The 21499-nt window shown below is 41.4% G+C and overlaps 2 protein-coding genes across 4 annotated transcripts; one reads left to right on the top strand and one right to left on the bottom strand.

Moving 5' to 3' along the window:
- Positions 1 to 138: 138 nt before the first annotated feature.
- Positions 139 to 20879, top strand: LOC129182606 (CDGSH iron-sulfur domain-containing protein 3, mitochondrial-like). 2 transcript variants are annotated; one of them, XM_054778976.1, is made up of 5 exons: positions 150 to 421; positions 1517 to 1633; positions 3697 to 3813; positions 5100 to 5226; positions 12596 to 20879. In XM_054778976.1, exons 1-5 carry the CDS (start codon positions 329 to 331, stop codon positions 12634 to 12636), a joined length of 495 nt encoding a protein of 164 aa, XP_054634951.1. In that variant the 5' UTR covers positions 150 to 328; the 3' UTR covers positions 12637 to 20879. The 2 variants fall into 2 exon arrangements, with proteins under 2 accessions (XP_054634952.1, XP_054634951.1); XM_054778977.1 differs by lacking the exons at positions 3697 to 3813; positions 5100 to 5226; positions 12596 to 20879 and adding an exon at positions 2140 to 3076 and having other exon boundaries at positions 139 to 421.
- Positions 7858 to 20013, bottom strand: LOC129182605 (polycomb group RING finger protein 2-like). Of its 2 annotated transcripts, XM_054778974.1 has the most exons (9): positions 19893 to 20013; positions 19218 to 19345; positions 16788 to 16884; positions 16652 to 16707; positions 16456 to 16585; positions 12795 to 12834; positions 12589 to 12687; positions 10061 to 10141; positions 7858 to 8965 (listed from the first exon to the last, which is right to left on the bottom strand). In XM_054778974.1, exons 2-9 carry the CDS (start codon positions 19333 to 19335, stop codon positions 8582 to 8584), a joined length of 1005 nt encoding a protein of 334 aa, XP_054634949.1. In that variant the 5' UTR covers positions 19336 to 19345; positions 19893 to 20013; the 3' UTR covers positions 7858 to 8581. The 2 variants fall into 2 exon arrangements, with proteins under 2 accessions (XP_054634949.1, XP_054634950.1); XM_054778975.1 differs by lacking the exon at positions 10061 to 10141.
- Positions 20880 to 21499: the final 620 nt, after the last annotated feature.

Here is a 21499-nt window from a genome sequence, read left to right as displayed (position 1 = left end):
AGTAAACGATGGCAAACTTCTTCTGCTCGAGTTGAGTACCGTGGTAGACGTGTGTTTTCGATACACTGCCACCTGCAGGTTGGGACCAGACACCACACAGTATAAAGTCATACACGGTCTCTGGAGAGGATTTCGGCGCGGCTCTTTTTAAGGTGTCCTTTGGGGCGTGTTAAGTGAAACATCCGGGTACTGGCGGCACACGGCGTGTTGCCATACTTCTCAACACGCGAATGCAGTACTTGTTTGTAAAACACCTTTCACGGACCGTGTTGCAACTATCACTGCTGAAAAATTTGTAAAATTGAAGACCGCCTATTTCGCTGACGACATGACCACAGTCACTTTGATGGTGTCTTCGGGAAGGGGATTTATGCACAATTTGAGACGACCTCCACCTCTTTTACCAGCTACTTCGTGGACGGTGAGATGTGCTGTACACCTTATAAAATAACATTTTTACTTCAGAAGTATTTGAGATTAATTTTAATCATTGTATGTGAAAGTGTATGTTTTTCAAAAAAGTCTTCTACAGTTTAAACGGCGTGGCCCTTTAAGAAGGATAGCATTGTGGGAAGTTGAGTGTTGTAGTTCTCTGCTTTAGCACAGTGTCTCTCTATTCTCTCTCCCGTCTCCCCCTGTTGTGGTCATGGCTGCCAAACTAGCTAAACGAGTGAGCTGCTTCTAACCGCCAATGCTGTAAACCATAGAAGAAACAGAAGAAGCTACCTACCAGCTGAACCATGTTGTAGTCACTATGTATTCTTTACTTGCGTATCTTGCTTGCTGCTGTAACAAGTGAATTTCCCTGCTGTGGGATTAATAAAGTACTATACTACTACTAACTATGTGGGGAAAAGACGATGACAGTAGCGCCATGTTTTAAAAACAATACAAAAACGCAAAAACACAGCCGGGCGGCGCCAGGATGGCGAGACATGGTCAGAGGAGTGAAATACGCATGAGTGACTTAATCATTTTTTTGTGTCCTACGTTTTGGCTTACATTATGGGATTTTTCAAGCTATTTATTGTACAGAAGATGGAAATATCGTACAAATACGATAATTATCATACGTCTGCAAACGCTGCTCATGTGGCTGTTTGCGGCAACTTTATCCTCAGCTTCTTTAGCAAGGCAGTGGTTATCTCGGATGTGTGTTTGGGCCCCTTATCATGTTGGAATACTGCCATGCAGCTCAGCTGCCAAAGGCAGGGAATACATGTTGGCATTCATGTTCCCCAGTTCCGGTAGCACTCATGCAGCACCGTACCACGACAGTCCCATCACCGTGCTCGACTGTAGGCAAGACACACTTGTCTTTATGTAGAGCAACAATGCTTTTTTTCACATTCTGAGAGAGTTCATTGCCGTGAGGTACCATGTTGAACTTCCAGCGACCGGTATGCAAGAGTGTTAGAGTGACAACACCAAAGTAAAATAGTAAAAATGGAAAATACATACAATTAATAGTTGTACTACTACTGCTCCCGCTAAGCTTAGCCGTCATCTATTACAGGTGCAGCGATGTCTTCAGTCGACGCAGCCCGTCCGTGCAGCCCGACTGCCATACAGGGTCAAAGTGTCTGCCGGGAAACGCTACGCCTGGTGTGCATGCGGACACAGCAAGAAACAGGTTTATCTGAGTGCACAGAATGTTTCATTGAACAGGAACAGTGAGTTATATATAGCATAATGGTGCCAAAGTGTTTGTAGCTAGGGGTGTCATTTTGCGTGTATATTGTGTGCGTAGATGTTTATTATTATGTCAATGTGGTGCAGTAGATAGGATAATTTTTTGAATACGTGCTTATGTAACGGATGCTTGCCGGTGAGGCTGTGCGAGTGTACGTTGGTAAATCTCACTCCCTCTGCCTTAAGAGCTGCACTGAACACGCGGTCGACAGTCCGGGCTTTTAGCCGTGTGGTCAGCGCTCTCGCCTCCCATTGCGACGATCCTGTGGTCGAGCCCCGGTGCGGGCGGTGCGAAACAGGGCGGGTTACACTAAGACAATAGGGAAATACTTGAGTTTGTCTACATGTGCCTTGTCACTGACTGGGGACCAGTCCAGGCTGAAAAGGTTAAATGTTACAAAATGGATGGAAATGCTTGAAGATGCGGTTTCTTCTTTTTTTCCGCAGCCTTACTGCGACGGCACTCACAAGACTAAAGCGCCGAGCATCACTTGTCTCCGCTTCACACCTGACAAAGACAAGACGGTCATGCTGTGTGCCTGCAAGCAGACTAAGGATGCTCCTTATTGCGACGGCTCACATATTAAAGTCATCTTCAGTGATGTGGCCAAGGCAGTAAAAGGCGTGTTTAAAAGAATATGATTTACCATGCACTGCACTGTGCCACACTGCTGCATCCGTTGCTGTGAGGATAAGATTGTCCAAGCTAAAAGGTTTGCTGTTTGAAGAGGTTAACCAGAGAAGTGATGATATCCATATATCCACATATTCAGAAGGGTGTTAACATTAGGCATTAGGCACTGGTACATTTACTCCTCACTCTCCTCCATCTCAGACTTCGGGTCCGGTCCAACACCTCATTTTTATATGAATTAATAAAGTATATGTTGTTTATTGTTTAATTTATATTACATGTGGAATCCTCACCGACTCCTACTCAGTTTGGGGACTTTAGTTTGTTTTGTTAATTGAATTCAACACTAGGCCCATGTGTGTGTAATGAATATAACTTTATTGTCACGGTTTAAAAGGAACAATGAAAGTTAGTTCAACAGCTCTTCATAATTAGCATCATTGAAGCTAAAAATGTGGACTGTAAAGATTGTCATTTAGCACGATATCTGGACAGATAAATACATATGCTACATTTACACTTCAAAGTCTTGCTTTTTATTATTTACATTTGTATTTTTGATAATGATGATCCGGTAATTTGTTGACTATGTATCGCCTGACAAGTGCCTTGTTTTGATAGCACTGTTTATTGTTATGACATCTTCAATAAAAAGGGGGAAAAAACTTGATCGCGTCCATGACTCCAGCTTCCGGTACCTGTGAACCAATCACATCAGTGGGCGTCCCAATATTTTGCTGCGCCTATTGGTTTCTCGACCTACCGCGTCAACATATCGGAATTGCGATTGGTTAGATTGAAATACTTGCTCTTCAGGAAGGGACCCTTCCAAGGTCCAATAACCTTGTCCAGAATCCACCAGTGCGTATGTATTTCTACAGTCGTTTTCCACTTGTTTAGAATGTTTCTTACATTTTCCTCTTAATGTCGCTGTATCGTGTACCTCTGACATAGACAGGGTCGTTGGTTTGCTGGTAAGTCATAATAACTTCGTGTTGTGTTGCGTAGACTGAAGGGTCAGATTTTGCTAACAGTGGCGAACTGTGAATGAAAAAAATGAACACCCTGATGGCCGGAGTGGATCATAAATGGATTACTTTTACTTTGAGACAGTCTTGGATAACAACTCTGGCAGCTTCCAAGGTAACAAATGCCCATTATAGTATTCTGTTTTTTTTGCTAATACGCTGACATTTGTAAACATACTTGTTGGTTACTTTGACTAACGATGAGGTTTCCGGTGGCAAAGTAAGGGCAAGACGACCGATCCAAATATCTAGTATCGATCCCAAGAGCAGTGTCAGTATGGGATCGATAAAAGCGTATCAATATGGTATTGTTATAAAAATGACACGTACTCTTGTCCTCAGGCCCAGTTTTCCACAACTCCCCATAAACCTGTCATCCCCTCTAAGAAGCCTTTCAAGGTGGATCTTGTTGGTGGAAAGCGTTACTCCTGGTGCACGTGTGGACACAGCAAGAAGCAGGTGAGTCAATGCTTCACAAATAACACTTGCATCAATTTCCTGTGGTACTACTTGTCATGTGCAGCGCTGATGTCCGCAGACAGAAAAATTAAGGAAAGGGGAGTGAGGTGAGGGGGCGGGCACTTTGAAGCATTTGCACTTTAAGGACGCTAATACAAACGTAGGTCAATAATCCACATTTTAGCTTTGTGTTACAGGTGATAAAGCAAATTAGTGTAATGTCTAAGCGTATTTTTCATGAATAATTCATTTCTTTTTACAATATGCCAGGGCAATTTTAAAAAACAACCGGAAGTAATAAAAAAAATTGACTCATTTATTGTGGTGAATTTCCACAAAGTAGGATTCCTTATTTATAAACTGAATATTTTCCTAGCTAAAGTATAGAAAACCTTTTTAGGACCATCTAAATACGCTTTTTAACATCATTAGAACCCTCTAGACACCCCTCTAACACAGCCTAGTCACCTTTACACTCCTATCACTCATAGGAGTAGACAAATATGCAGTAGACAAAATAAGAGAACGTAGGCTCATATATGTTGGCATTGGGAGAGTTCCTTGTTGTTGATCTTTTGTTTACTTTCTGTTTTGCCCAGCCCTTCCTGTGGTGGCTATTGTCTCATCGATGTAACATTACTGACACCTAGTGACCAGTGTTGAATACTACATATCATCACAACGTCTTTGAATACATCTTCTGAATGCTTTATATTTATATTTTAGTTCATTTTGCCATTTACACGATTGAAAATGCTTAATTTGGGTAAAAAATACATACAATTTGCTTAAATATGCATATTTTTGGACTAATAATAGGCCGAATTCACCTACAAAACAGCGATGATTAATTAATATATTTTCTAAAAACAGTGATAGAGTGAAGCCGCAAAATTTGAAGCTTTAATTTGAACGATTACTGTATTTTAAAAATATGCAGTAGCAGTGTTTCCCACAGGACTGCAATTTCTTTGTGGCTGCAGTGGCTCATTGTTTGATTTGCATAATTGGCCATGAGGCATATTCATGTCATTGTAATGGATGCTGGAGAACAAAGGAATAATGTTGTGAGAGACAAAAAATGAGTAAAAAAAAACATGAAAAGCACAACAAATATGTTTAGAACTACAAATGAACTTTCTTCTTTGTTTGTTTTTTTTAAAGTCACAAGCAACAAGACAGCGAGAAGACTGTCCCTGATCCGATTCGATTCGATTGTGCACCTAATCAGCAATGTTAGCCAATGATAGAACATACTCCAACAGCATTTTCTGTTTTTTCTCTAGCCTTTCTGCGACGGATCGCACAAGTCCAAAGCCCAAGGCCTGTCCCCACTGCGCTTCCTCCCCGAGAAAGACGCCACAGTTTGGTTGTGTGGCTGCAAGTACACTAGCAACCCTCCATATTGTGACGGTACACACAAGCAGGACTTCATCCAATCCTCTCCTCTGCATACATGCCCTGACAGTTAAACAGTGTGCCTTAAATGAAGAGTAACCGTGACGCACCACAAGCTGGAGAAGCACAAATATGACCTGTGCTTGAAACGTACACCTTTGAATTACGTTGCTGACATCCAGCGATGGTGGTGTGGCGCTATCACGGCTACCAGTCATATACTGGTCATCCAAATAACTTGACACTGACAAAGTCATAATTAAGTAATAAAAACAATGAAAACTAGGCGCAGGAATCCAGGGTGTGGACTCCCAATGGACATATCCGTCCTTTATGGAATTTGGCCCCCACTTGAGGGCTATATTTGTCCCTTGTGGACATCCCTCGCACTAAGTTTATCCACCATATTCCTCATCACACCAGGATGTCATCATAATCACACGTAAACAATATTATTGTCAACATTTTGTTGAGACCAAATGAATCACTCATGTAATGAAGTACAGTATATCATCATAACATCATAAGCAAATACACCCATTCAAGGGCAATAAATTCTGTTTCTCATGAGTGTTTATCAGCGTTTGTGGAATGTCCAGATGTACGTTTACAAAGGAGTATCAGGGCCACATTGACAAAAAAATCATATTCTGAGATTTTGAGAATAAAGTTGCAAACTTACGAGACATAAAGTCGTAAACCTATGAGAAATAGTCACACATTTACGAGAAAAAGTCATAAATTTACAAGAATTAAATTGTACATTTATGATAAAAAAGTCGTAATATTACCTTTGCTCAAGGCCAAAGGTCACATAGTCCCCCATTGTCATAGCTGTCTCAGACAATGCCTGTTACCACGGAGTATTAAAATAATTTGAGATTTTGAGAATAAAGTAAAAAATGTACGTAAATTTGTTTCATGAAGTTGTAAATTTACGAGAAAAAAAATTAGGAAAAATAACGTCGTAAATTTACCAGAAAAAAGTTGTAAATTTACGAGAAAAAGGTCATAAATGTACGTGCAAAAAAGTTTATTTACGACTATAAAGTCAGAGATTTATGAGAATAAAGTTGTAAACTTAGGAGAAATAAAGTTATAAATTTGCGAGAATAAAGTTGTAAATTTATGAGAAAAAAAGTCGTAAATGTACGTGCAAAAAAGTTTATTCACAACAATAAAGTCTTAGATTTATGAGAATAAAGTTGTAAACTTAGGAGAAATAAAGTCGTAACTTTACCAGAAAAAAATTGTAAATTTACCAGAAAAAAAGTCGTTAATGTACTTGCAAAAAAGTTTATTCACAACAATAAAGTCTTAAATTTATGAGAATAAAGTTGTAAATTTAGGAGAAATAGTTACGACTTTAGAATAAATTTGTAAATTGCCTAGAATAAAGTTGTAAATTTACGAGAATAAAGTGGTGAATTTCCCCCCTTTTCATAGCTGTCTCAGGCAATGCCTGTTATGACAGAGTATTAAAAATAATCTGAGATTTCGAGAATAAAGTTGTTCATTTACGAGAAAAAGGTTGCTTATTTATGATGACAACATTGTAAATTTTACGAGAATAAAGTTGTAAATTTACGAGAAAAAACATTGTTACAGGCATTGCCTAAGACAGCTGTGAGAAAAAAAAGTTGCAAAATTACAAAAATCAAGTCGGAAATTTACGAGAATAAAGTCATAAATTTATGAGAATAAAGTTGTACATTTATGAGAGTAAAGTCATAAAAAACAATCTAAGATTCTGAGAATAAAGTTGTACTTTTTGGACAAAAAAAGTCACAAATGTATGCCTTTTATTAATTTATATATATATATATTTGCGACTTTTTTCTTGCAAATTGACGACTTCATTCTCGTAAATTTATGACTTTATTTTTGTAAATTTGCAACTTTTTTTTCGGAAATGTACAACTTTATTCTGAAAATCTCAGATGATTTTTTTTTCCATTGTGACCTTTATTCTCTAGGATTACGTGACACTATCATTATAGAATCAGTGTGCCAACAGCGCCACTTTTTGGTGGAGAGTATGAACTGCACATATCGATACCGCCTACCACAAATTCCTTTCCGATGCAACAGAGCAAGAATATCTTCTTCTTTGAAGCCTTCTTCACTCACATGTTGGCTCCAACCGAGCGCAGGAAAGCCCACGTAGTGGCGTTCTACGCGTGAAATGACGACCAGCACCTGAGGGCATATGCTCTACATCCTTGAGGTATTTGAGGGTGTTCTTCAGTAATGAGCGTAGAATCAGATGGCCGCCAACGTGTTTGGAGACGCCAAGTACCCGTTACTGAATCTGGCTAATGTACCCTGTCCTCATGATTTGACATTAACAGGAAAGGGAGACGTGCTTTCATGTCAAACTCTACTGCAACGTCTTCTTATTCTCTGGCAGACCGGGTGTGTTGTGCGTACGAGCGGGGGCGCCCACGTAGCGTCAAATGTATGTGTGGCGGGTTGGCACAAATGTTTAAATGTGTGGGAAACGCTGCAGGTTGTAGTCCCAAGTTTTGAAAGCACCTCGCAGGCCAGTCTGATGTCACGGCCGTGTCGGGGTTTACGAGCCAGGCGGTGTTAGCTTCCCGTCCTGGTGTTCCTCAGTAAATGATGAATTGGACACTTGGATCAGAATACCTATCAAGTAAACATTTTATTGACCTAAAACATGCACATATGGCCGATCAAAGCATTGCTGTTTGTGTTGGAACAGAACAAACAAAAGGAATGTTGAATTTGATAAAAGAACTACATGGCCAAGTATTCAAAATCCCTTTTGAGTTCTTCTGGTGGACGTGAGAACGCATCCGGCGAGCGGGCGTGGTAGTGCTTAGAAAAGTGACAAATACTTGTTGGTTGGGACTGTGGAAAGTGCATCAACAGTTGAGTCGTGAGCGTGTGGTACCTGACGATTGCTTTTACTGGACACTGATACAGCAGTAGATCACATGACTTTCTTTCTTCATATTCCAATCGTGCGTGGACTTGCACGGCCATGCTTCACAGCATTTTGTCCCATTTTACAGAAGCCCAATGAAAGGTAGAAATGGAACAGAACCACTGCATATACAATACAAAATGATTACAATGTCTTGTATAAAAGATAAGTTTATACATATGTGTGCACACATGGTCACATTTCATACATACTGTACAGTCTGGATGTGTGCACTGTTCTAGTCTAACACACATGAGGCGCGCGCACGCACACACACACACACACACACACAAAGTTTCTATTTGGCTGCACTTCAGTCTGTCACGGTGAAAACTGCCTCTTAAGTCCGAAAGGCAGAAGGCTCCAGTGTTTTTGCTCTGCAGAAATCCAAACACTGTCCTCCCTCCTGTCATGCAGACATTAGGTCGGAGGAGGCAAACAACTTTTTTCTCCACCCCTGGCGTCCTCCTTGCTGGCCGCCGAGCTCGTGCCGTTGACAGTCAGCTTCCGGGCGGCGGACGTGCCCTGTTTGGAGGAGTGGGCGTGTCGTTGAGTGTTGCTGGGCACGGTGGTGCCGTTGGAGTTCTGGATGGCAGGAGAGAGGTTGTGAGGCGCCGGGCTGGACTGCGAGGAGGCTCGAGGCGGCTGCGCCGAAGCGGGACTGTGGACTTTGTCGCTCTGGGAGTCGCTCTCTGAGGTCGGGCTGGTGTTGACGCCGTCAGAGTGGCCCTGGGCCGCAGGCTGGGCCGGCCTCCTGCGCTTCCTTGTGGGCTTGACCAGGTACTGCAGCGGGATGGGTCCAGTCTGCACACAGTTCAACATAATCATGCATTGCTTATGCTGCATTGTAGAGTGCTTCAGCATGCTCAGTAAAGGGGGCCATTCATTTTCAATGGGAAAACTAACAGAAAATTTGGGAATTTTTTCAAAAGTCCTGATAGCTAGCACTAACGGGTCGACAATAAGTGAAACATTTTGACGGTGGATTGGTTTGAATCGGTTGAGGAATGTGGGACTAGTTAAGGGACAAATAATGTGGCGGAATAAGAAGCAGCAGCAGTAGAGGAATAAATCGATAAAAATGCTGTGCAGTCGTCCCTCGCAGGATCGCGGCATCGCTATATCGTGGTGTTCCAGAAATGAATGAATTCATAAATGATGGCTGTTTGGTGGTAGACTATGGTGTATTGTAATTGGAAACATATCCAAATAAAAGTAATGTGTAGTATTCTGGTCACAAGGCAGCAGTACTGTTTCACGGATGAGACATCCATCCCTACCTTGCACACCATGTAGCAGCCATGGATGCTACACTTCCCTGTCTGTGTGGAAGTGGTAAGTTTGTGGCTTCTTAGCTTGTCCTTCCCCACTCCGTTTGAAAGCCTTAAATTTGGAAGAAATAAATTCAAGGCTAACTGGTTAGCTCACGAGCTATCTAGAGCCCCTGTGGCATCATAGTTGCGCAATACGGTGTAAATGACGACTAACAGGAGTGTAAAGGTGACTATAGGGGTGTTATTTCATGTCGAGAGGGCTCTAATCATGTTAATAATAGTCATAAACAGGTTTTCTATGCTGTAACTATGGAAATATTCCATTTATTCACATTAAATCCTATATCTCGGAAATTGATGTCGCAGTCGGGTCTAGAACCAATTCACCGCGAAAAACAAGGGACCACTGTACAGCTTATGTGTGCCAATGCTGAGTGTATCAAGTTAAGTTTTGTGATTCCATTTGAGACGCTGCGTTCGCCCAGAAGAGGTTTTGGAGGAGGAGGAGCCAGCCTGCGTCAACAACGCTGGCGGCGTGACGTTGTTTCACCAGTTTAAGCGTGTTTCTTTCAATGATGATGGTGGGAATATAGCCAATAAGATAAGAAGCACAATGGACACTCACCCGTCTCCACTCGTAGAAGTAGGCAATGTCCATTAGTGTGTAGTAGTCTTTGAGAGGTTCATCTCCATACAGCACCTCTACCTGTTCATGCACACAAATCATGCCAGACGACATTTAGTAGGACGTACAAGTCAAATAATTGTAAGTAGCGTGAGGTAACGGTAGTAAACCCCACTGAAAAGGGAGAAAAATAATCTCTCATTTATAACATGTACATGTCCTTCAATGCTTGTGCGGTTTATACAAAGTAGAAAACCTAAAACGGAAGGCGTGCGTCTGTGCGGCCATGCCCTATGTGTAGGCCGACCTCCAGTGCCCTACAATCTATCACCTTCACACTGGAGTATGTTTTACAGCTCTGAAATTGATACTGTCAGGATTTCTGCTGCGCTGGATCAGCCATTGCTCGTATTAACATTACTGATCTGTGTGCAAAACCTCCCAAATGCCTCATACATTATTATTAGGCTAACTATTTCAGTACATTTTACGGGTTTTTTTTGGCTAAATGAAGCATTTTCAAGCATAAAAATACAAGTATACAGCATTTAGGAAGGCGTATTCAAAGATGTTGCAGTGATATGCAGTGTTCTACACTGGTCACTAGGTGTCAGTAATGTTCCTGTAATGTTCTGTGAGACACACAAGCACCACGCTTGTCCTTCGCCAGAACCACAGCCTTTAATCGCAGGTTTGAATCATCTCACAACAGGCACAACAATCCCTAACACGGGCTGTTGTGGCCGCAATAGGAGCGTAAAGGTGACTCTAGGGGTGTTATTTCATATCGAGAGGGCTCTAATAATGGTTAAAAAACATATTTAGAAGGTCATAACTGCTCTAACTACGAAAATATTCAATTTACAAACAAGGAATCCTAGCTCGTGGAAATGTACTTATCACAGTCTGGAACCAATAAACGTGATAGACGAGGGATTGCTGTACTGTGCATCAATTACTTCTAGCTACAATAACACTCCCCTTCTCTCTTTAATTGCCATGGTTGACTTGTGAAGGAAGCTAACAAGCAGGCCTGTCACGATAATGAATGAATGAACCAATGAACCGCACAATAAATAAAAAGCAACTGGATATATTGCCATGTACGTGTTTGTTTCCCTCCTGTCTCGCTACCACTCGGTGCATCTGTCTCAACACCTGAGCGCGTTGGTTCTGTGGCGCAATGAACGGAGTGACTGAAGTTTTTACACATGAAAGAGTTTGTGACAAAGACAATGAAATAAATGATACAAAACAGTGGAAGTTCCGTTTCAGCTGCCGAGATTCCCCGAAGTGTAACGCCTCGTTGTGCACCATGACTTCCACCAAACTCCTCGCAAAACGTAAACAGCGTGTTGCACACACGTCGCTAAGAGTGAATCCAGGAAGTGTATATGCAAATGAGCTGACGTCTGCATTGACACACAAAGTGAACTTCAAGAGTTTTTCCAGGTTTTTCTTGTTGTTATTCTGACAACCAAGAAAGTGACACTGGTTCAACATCAGAAATATGGCGTAGTGTCGTACGCGTTACATTTTGGTTGTCTAATGATCTATTTGTTCCTAATCAATACACTTTGGGGAAGTACTGCTTTACATCATGTTTGTGTGTTGTCACTCTTGTGCTTCAAAGAACACTTCTGATGCTCCATTTTATTTATTGAGTGTGTTTATTGTGGTGTTTTTGGTTTTCTTAACAGAGACGGCGTCTATTTTTTATTGTTTTTGGTTATGATGGTGATTTTTATTTCAATGCAATTTTTGCTAAAAGAGACAGCCGGGGAGAGGAAAATCTGATAGAAGATCTGGTAGAAGATGGATGGACAGCATCCAATTTATTTTCATAATTGGGCTTTTTTTGTTTATTTTATTTAAATCTCTTGACATTGAAATTCAAGTGTCTTCCTTTTGATACGGTGTACATATTATCATTATATTCATGAAAAAATGGTCTCAAAATAATGTGGACTAGAATATTGTTTATCGCCAATCATTTGTAGGACTATCATCGCCCAGCTAAATTTGTGATGGTGCCAGGCCTACTAACTAACAAGCTAAATAGTCCACGAGAGGCGACGTCACGTCACGCTCAACCCTAAGAAGGCTATAAAGCAGGGGTGTCCCAAGTGCGGCTCAGGGGCCATTTGCAGCATTTTTGGCCTCCAGCACATCGTGGAAATAAAGACATAAAATGGTGGAAAATAAAGCAAAAGGCCTAACATATAAAAAGGGAAAAAGCTGAAATGATGATAATTTTTTTATGTATCACTTTTTAAAAACAGCCACATCCTTTCATTTTTTTGTCCTACCCCGACCATTTTTATTGGTTTTTTTTGCCGGGGGGGGGGGGGGTTGCATCAAGGTTGGCAGGTCTGAAAATGTGACGTTGCTTAATGCAACTTGTTTCAGCCCGTCCAAACAAACATCCATACTTATCATACAACAAAACACTGATCTTGCTCACAAGATGTAATCATGCACTGATTTTTAAGGTGCGTGCGCATGTGTGTGTGTGTGTGTGTGATTACCCTGTAGTTGCTGGGTATGTCCATCTTACTTCTGAGGAACTTGGCTAAGTGCATGACGGACATGGCTGCCGGGCACTGCAGGAAGCGTTTACCGTTGGACTGACAACAAAGCACGAGCACAGGGTGACGACCACAACCACATGAAACCAGCATGCAAGTTCCAACTCCCACTAATCCTTATCTGTAAAGTGGAAGCAGCTTTTTACCTTGTCTCCATCCACCTCTGCACGCTGCCTCTCGTTCGTTCTGCAGGAAAATACAGAAGTGAAGCTTATTTTCTTAGTCGATTCATCTGAATGAAGCTTGTTGTTTCAATTAATCGACTCATCGGTGAGGCCCCAGACGGACCAATTTTTAATACATTTACCTGCATTTTTAACTTCTACTGTAATGAAACATTTATTAATAACTAATTATATTTTATCATTTCTATTTATTCATTTAACATTTGTTTCAACTCAAAAGTAGTGTTTTTAAATGAAATGCATGTGGTGCAGCCGTACCTGCTATGCATAGCGAGAACGTATAAAACAAAAACAGCACCTAGCACTTTGCTATTAAACGTTACAATTATAAAATAAACAAAAACAATTATCCAAAAGACAATACAGCCCAGGTCAAGATAGGATTTTTATTCAATTCATTATAAAATACCAGCAGCAGCAAGTGAGCACAGAAAAACCTTTCCAGAACGGAGTTCAGGGCGCGCATGCCGCAGTCTACTTGTATGGTGAAGCTACTCATTACCGAGGCCTTTTTTGAACGTTTTTGTTCTATTTTGGGGGTGGGGGGTAAATGTAAAGTCTTGCAATTAGCAAACTGGCCTCGTGTATGTGTGTGCATCCTACCGCTGACTTATCAGAATAAAAGATGAAAAATGCAGTTTTGCATGCCGTCTGCTGCAAGCCGCAGGATTTCACGAGGACTTTGGTCTCAGCCGACTGATGTCATGTGACATTTGTGACTTGGGCTGCGGAGCTGGTCGATTCCTGGCGTTATCGAGTCGAGGCCGCTACCCAACAGTTCGATACAGATACATGTACTCTTGCACCCCCGATATCGGCCTACATGTGATTGGTTTTGGCATCTTTACTGTACCAACGTGTGGAACCCCATCAAGTCGGCGTACCTCAAATTGTCTGACTCACATCGACATGAGCAGTGATCGATATAATCTTGCACATTTGCTTGTGACCTAATCCAGACACGTAAGGCCAAGAGGTGACGATCCACCACAAAAAAGAAAGGATCTTTGATCCGACACCAAAGCTTTGAAAGTAAGTGAGAGTTGCAGTTTGTTGTTTTAATGATGAAGCTGACGATACTGCAACACATGTTGACATCAACTGAACTGTCAGAGAAAAACAAAGACTGGACGGGCCACTTTGATGTTTTACATTTTGTAATCTAGGGGTGTATCGCGAGATGATAGTTTCTCGTTTACAGAAAAACTGTCTCGTGAGAACAGGGCAGCCACAAACCCACCAGACTGAACTACAGCATTGCCACGATGGATGATAACACAAGTCATATGAAGTGGCAGGGCACCAGGCAGCATTGGAAGTGCTTTCCGCACACTGTAAACCTTGCAATCCAAGCTGGCCTCAGGTTTCCCCGGGTTACTTGCTCGGGTGGCTGAGACGCTGTTTTCCATCGGAGTCGAACAGCTACCGCAGTGTTAAGGTCCAAGCAGAAGATGTAGTATTTCTACACTTGATCAAACTTATTTAGGATTTGTCAGATCAAACCATGTGTTACTGTATTAGCGTCTATTACTTCCTCTAAGCATCATGGGAACTGTAGTTCTTAAAGCGTAAACAACCCTAATCTACTGCAATATATTTGACATGTCTTTTCAGAACCGTACGTCAACATAAATGATTAGTAGTCGCAGCTACAACCGCCGTCATGATTGTAACTTTGATCCTGTTTAGTTTTTGTTTCCATTTGTGGAAAAGTTCACCAGTTCAAAGCATCCTGCTTATGAATGCAAAGTTCTAAAACACTAAATGTGCCTGCATTGTTTTGTCACTTGGTTAACTCGTTCAATCCCAGCCATTTTTCAAAAGACAACCCCTTCAGTAGCGACCATTTTAGACAACTTTGACAGATCTTTTAAAAAGGCCCACATTTGTATTATTGTCTCTTCTGTTGTTGCTTAATTTATTGGTATTTGTTTCTTATGTTCTTATTCTTTCTTGTGTTTTCTTTCTTTTCTTGGGAGAATGAACAGGATAAGAATTTCATTGCATAGTAGAACTGCTGTTTTACCATGCACATGACAATAAAACTCTTCAATCTTGAATATTGTGTTCTCCAGCTATAAAAAAAAAAGTTTGTTTCTACTGTTTTCGGTAATGAGCAGTGGAACATTACTAAGTAAGTTTCAGGAAAATATCAGTTCCTGACTAGAAAAGGGAGAAAAGCAGCTTTTTGTGAAAAGATACATTTCAAGCAGAACTTTCACTTTGACACTAGTATTTTTTGCTTTTGTGACAGCTTTAATATCTAAACAACTATAACAACATAAACAACACAAAAAAGGGGTTGTTTTACATCAAAATAACAATTTATTTGCAAATGTAACACCGTTAACTATTTACAATGTATCGAGGGAAAGGCTTCTTGAGACGTCATCTGTACTTCTGTGAAGAAGGTGTTCGCTCCTCATCCGCGAAACGTCCGACACCTTCTTCACAGAAGTACAGATGACGTCTCAAGAAGCCTTTCCCTCGATGGACAACTCCTGTACGACTGAGAGCCTACACAGACGTACTTACAATTTACACATTTGGAACACTTCTGCCACCTTGTGGCCGTTTTTATGGCTCAAAATTGCTCTGAAGTGAAATCTATTAGTGGGGGGTTGCGTCTGCGTCAGCGCCTCTTTTTGCCTCTCGTGCAAAAAAACACAAAAGACGTATAAATACGCTGCGGGGATCAGGCGTTCGGGTTTCTAAAACTGCCTAACTACGCCTTTGGTATTGAATGAGTTAAATAGAAATGTCTGTTTGTCCAGTCCTACATTTTGCCATTGGAATTTTCTTAAAAGTAACATTAAAATATTGCTCTTGTGAACTCAGTGTCGTGTGTATATGCTGGAAGTTACATATACTTCGAGAAACAATAGCGTGCATCTCGGTGGGCTTTGTGATACAGGTGGAAAAGCGTATTATTAGTGTCAGCTTTTTCTCCTCAATTACATTTTTTTATTCTTGTTTTGTTTTATTTAACACAATTTTGAACATTTTGCTTTCTCTTGTACTGTTAGGATTTTAGTCTCAGGATAGTTTGACTTTACTCAATGTTCAAAATTTCAACTTTATTTTTTGTTTCGTTTTGTTTCTCATAACGGGGTTTTTATATTATAACTTTAATTTTATTTGTAATTTATTTTTATTGTAATTATTTATTTTTTCATCATAACATTACGACTTTATTAGTGTAAAATGACAGCTTTTTTTCGGGTGATATTATGACTTGCTTTATTCTCCTGATATTTCAACTTTATTCTTGTAAAATTACTGCTGTTTTTTTTCCCCATTTTTGACATTTTTTTGTTTTTCTTGTTTAATTGTATTTATTTAGAATGGGCCAATAAAAATAAAAAAAAACAGTGAAGGGATGCAAATGGCCCCTTGGGCCACACTTTAGATTAAAACACAAAAGCTAAGCAGTTTTATGGTCTGCATTTCGTTCCCTTACTGCTGCGCTGGACAAAGAGCTTGACAACTCGGGCTTTTAGCTCGCTGCCTTTAGCGTTATCTTATTCCCTTTGCGCAGTTTTCTCCCAGCACAAAAATCTAACTGAAGTGAAGGACAGGCCAAAGCAAATGCGATTCTGACGCCCCAAAAAGACCGACTCACTTGTTCCTCTCGTAGAACTGTATGGACAGACTGATGATTTCATCCTCTGCGATGTTGAACGTCTCCACCACTTCCCCCGGCTCCAGCACGCGACTCTCCGAGTAGAAATCTCGTCTCCGCTTCATCTCGTCTGTGAGCCACAGACAACGACCCGTTATAGCAAACCCACGTCCAATTCAAAGATGCTTTGTCTCACCTTTGAATAACCCCGGAACTAGCTTATAAACGATGTCTTGTAGAGTTTTGTCCGCTCTAAACAAGAAAAAAACAAAAAACGATGAGTTTGCTGTTGAGTTACAGATGTGGTGAAGAAAAGATCTGGCCCGGCTTACCTGATGCTGAGCTGCGGACACGTCTTATGAACCTGGACGTCACATCGAGGGCAGAACTTGTTTGTCTCCAAGAAGGCGACGATGCATGTTTTACAAACTATACAGAGCAACACAACACACACGGGAATTATCGTATACGGTGGAACCTGTTCACGACAATGTAAGTGGTTGTTGACATAAGTGAAAGCAGCCCTTGCTTGTGACGTAATGGTGTAGTTTACAACACAACACCACATCTCAACATCAACACACAGTTTGTTTTTTTCTCGAGTGGGCACTTTTCAGTAACTGGACCACGGCTTGATGAGCTGTTGTCGACATAAACGATGTCAACCGTATCACTGTCAGTGATGTGATATTTAACTGCTGACATAAACTGACCCGCTTTTCAGAGAAACGACCCCTTTGCCTTCAAAACTTATGTCAACCAAAGCGGTTGACCATACACAGCAACTTAAGTGGGCACTTTTTGAGTAATAAGAATAACACATGCACCGGCACTTCAGCTGGTCGACACAAGCAGGACCAACTGACTTACATTTAAGCACTAAGTCGTATGATGTTTGACTTTAACATAAACTCACCAATTTTTCATAAGGATGAACTTTTTGGGTCTCAATTTTATGTCAACAAAAGCAGTCGACCGTGTATGTTGACGTCGACTTAAGCGGGCACTTCTTAGTATTAAGAAAAAACATGGTGGACCGGGATTTGATGAGCTGGTCGACATAAACGGATGAGCTATTTGTCAAATGTTATGTCAACAAAAGCAGTCGACCGTGTATGCTGACGTCGACTTAAGTGGGCCCTTTTGCAGTCATGAACAACACACGGACCGGGACTTGAGCCGGTCGACACAGATGGGTTGTCGACATAAACGGGGCCGACTTACCGGTACTTGCATTTCGGCACTAAGTCGTGTAACGTTTGACCGCAACAAAAACGAACACATTTTTCACAGGAATTAACTTTTTGGGTGTCCGTTTTATGTCGACAAAAGCAGTGGACTCGCCGTTGATGTGGTTTACATACCACACAACACGTCTCCACGTAAACTGGCCCACTGGTCAGTCGACATAGACGGGTTGTCGACATAAACCAGCCAATTATTTTTCAAATGTTAGGTCGACAAAAGTGGTCAACCATGTATGCTGACTTAAGCGGGCACTTCTTTTTAGCAATCAAAATAGCAAGGTGAACCAGGACATGATGAGTCAGTCAACGTTGACGGGTTGTCAACATAAACGGACCGATTGCGTTTCAAATGTTTTGTCAACAAAATCAGTTGGCGATGTAGGTCGATGTCGACTTAAGCGGGGACTTTTATGGTAACAAAAAGAACACAGTAGACCAGGGCTCAATGAGTCGGTCGACATAGACGGGTTGTCGGCATATGTAACCCGCCCTGCCCGCACCGGGGCTCGAACACAGGACTTTCGTAATGGGAGGCGAGGGCGCTGACCACACGGCTAAAAGCCCGGACTGTCGGCCGTGTGTTCAGCGCAGCTCTTAAGGCAGAGGGAGTGAGGTTTACCACCGTACACTCGCACAGCCTCACAGACTGGCATCCGTTACACATAAACGGGATGATTCTTTTTCAAATGTTATGTCAACAAAACCGGTCAACCATTTATGTCGACATCTATTTAAGACGGCTTTTTTTTTCTTTTTTTTTTTTCTAAATAATGAGAACACGGGGGACCGAGACCTGAAGAGTAGGTCGACACTGATGTGTCGTCAACATAAGCAGGCAGATAATTTTTCAAATGCTACGTCAACAAAAGGGGTTGCCCATGTATGGCGATATCGACGTAAGTGGGCACTTACACCGACATAACATAGCATAACCAACATAAACGGGTTCCACTGTATCACCCTTAGCAATATGACGTTCAACTGTTGACATAAACAGACCTGTTTTTCATAGAAGTGAAGCTTTTGGGTGTCAAATGTTAGGTATACAAAAGCAGTCGACACATGTATGTTGACGTGTACTAAAGTGGGCACTTTTTAGTAATAAGAAAAAACACGGTGGACCGGGACTTGACGAGTAGGCCGACACTGACGGGTCGTCAACATAAACGGATGGATTATTTTTCAAATGTTACGTCAACAAAAGGGGTCGCCCATGTATGTCGACATCGACGTAAGCAGGCACTTTTTTTTAGTAACAAAACAACATGGAGGACCGAGACTTCATTAGTCGGTCGATATCGACGGGTTGTCGACATAAACGGGCTTCCACTGTATGGCTATAATCCTTTACTGTTTACATTTCAGCACTCTTTCATCAAGATGATTGGTAGTTTGAAATCAACGGATGAACAACTTTTTCACACCGCATGGCTAACTGAAAGATGTCCAGTGGGGGACATTGTAGTTGTCTACGACCATGCACGTCTAACGCGATAGACGGGGGGTTGTACTTACAGGAGTGGAGGCATTCTACGATGGTGGTTGCATCAACTAAGTAACCAGCGCACAGGGGACAAGTCAGATGCAAATTCAGATCTGTGATTTTAATCCGATTGGGCTGCATTTTGTCCATCTGGGTGGATCTGCAAAAAGAATGGCACGGAAACGTGAATTAGGCTTATTATGCTTCACGAGACTGTCCGTTGTCAGTCATATAATCAGTGGAAGCCTTTCCCACATGCAATGTCTGCAGCTCGTCCTTGGGACACACAAGAGAAGCACCAATGCATATTGGAGCGATAAATAAATAAGGCTTTGTGAGGGCCAGCCCTGCGGCTCGGTGCAGCCGTGTGCTGGTGCTGGTGCTGGTGCACAGCAGCCCACTTCAATGGCTCCTGTGTGGCCTCCTCGCAGGCATCAGCGCCGCGGATCGGCCGGAGCGGCAACAAAGGAGGGAATCCATTCGCGCGGAGTTCCGCTGCTCGATCCCGGAGCGCAAGTGAACGCACCACAGCCTCCCAGCAAGAGAGAGCAGTGTGAGGGGAAAAGCCCACTGGTACACAAAGCAGCCATCTTAAATCCACTGACAGGGCTTGTGTGAGGAGGCGAACATGCGAGGCTGAAAACGTGACACCGCGTAGTGGGATTGAACCAGCGAACTAATAAATGCTGGCCGAGCTTCGTTCGTACCTGATTTGACATCGACGCTTCCCTCTTCCCTCGTACCTTCTTCTTACACTTGGACGCAGTTTGCAGCAGCGCCAGAAAATGGCTTTTTTTTCAGCCTAGTCGGAGGACTGCCCATTTTCTGTCACGTGATATTATTTTGTCGCCTCGTTCACCGGGCAAGGGTGGTGGGGGCGCGATACTGCACTTTTTGGTATCGATCCGATACCAAGTTATTATAGGGCCAGTGTTGCCGATGCCGATACTTTCGGATTTTGTGATATTACGTTTCATTTTGATGATTATTACAATAAGAATAAAACACAGGGTAAGAAAAAATAAACTTATAACTTAAATATATGTATTGACAATGTACCAATATCAACTAAAAAAAATACACATTTTCCTTATTCCGTTTATTACCTGCGTACAATTGTAACTGAAAATGTTGGTATCAATCAAAAACCACGTAAATACTGAGCCAGTGCTGCCGATACTACTATCGACATTTGATGCAAGGCTCTCCCGTCGCTCCGGTGTCTTGTCAGCAGAGGAAACACGTTAGTTTGGATTTTGTTACGTTGCGTTTCATTGGGTACACAATGGCAACACCCGTATCGTTCCTCTCACCCAAACCGAGAAACCTCAAAGAGACTGGCCCGGCTTTGTTCAGGGCCCGCTTGTCATAAAAACAATTGACATAATGAATTGTTTAATGACACAAATAAAGCAGAAGGATTCATTTAGATGAAATGATTACTTAAGAAGCTTTACAAAGAATATGTCATTATAAATAAATATATATATATACAGATTACACATTCAGTTCATGTAACGCCCATTTATTTAATTTATTCAACAGAATGTAATGCAATATGACTTTTAAGGAAATTTACCATGAAAGTTGTTTCATGTGAGTCTCTGAAGAAAACCTTTGATGCGTGGATGCTTTGGAAATAAACACAAACGTTTTAGCACTTGGGATCTATCCTTAGAGAGATATACTGTATGTCAGGGGTGCCTCTGGCACGTTGTATTATGTGATGTATTCCAATGTCACTTGTATGCGTGTTCAAATAAATGAAAACATTTTTTGTTGCTTTCTTTGCTCAGATCTTTCAATCAGCTTCAGTCCTAACCACAAATACCAAAAATGTAGTTTTAAAAATAATTTTAACCCTTTAATGCCCATTTGATTACATGACTTCATTGTTTTTATTTTTTAAAAATAGACATAAAGGGAGTTGTTTTTAGTATAATAAATGTCGGATGGGAGGGGATTTTGTAAAGATCAAGCTACATATACTGCACATGATACATATTGGTAATAAAAATGAATGTTGATGCTTTTCTTTGCCGTTTCAGATTCTTAACTCACTATCCTTAAAGGATATTAGAGGACAAAAATATCCCATTGAGTGTCATTATAACCACAATTTGTAATGGCACAAAGTCATTACACAGCATAATTATGCACTCTAATTTCAGGGTTTCATTATGGGAAAAAAAACAATACAAACTTTACTGTTTGTGTATTGTGGACATGAAAAAAATTTGAATTTCACCATTTCTCTTGGAAAAAAAGTCTTTCCATATGGAATAACACAACCAAAATGATGGCCAAAATTGAC

Source organism: Dunckerocampus dactyliophorus, chromosome 6, assembly GCF_027744805.1.
Source record: "Dunckerocampus dactyliophorus isolate RoL2022-P2 chromosome 6, RoL_Ddac_1.1, whole genome shotgun sequence".
In the NCBI taxonomy this organism is placed as follows: Eukaryota; Metazoa; Chordata; class Actinopteri; order Syngnathiformes; family Syngnathidae; genus Dunckerocampus; species Dunckerocampus dactyliophorus.
The sequence above is the reverse complement of the archived record's forward strand: the minus strand, read 5'-3'. Positions and strand labels throughout refer to the sequence as shown.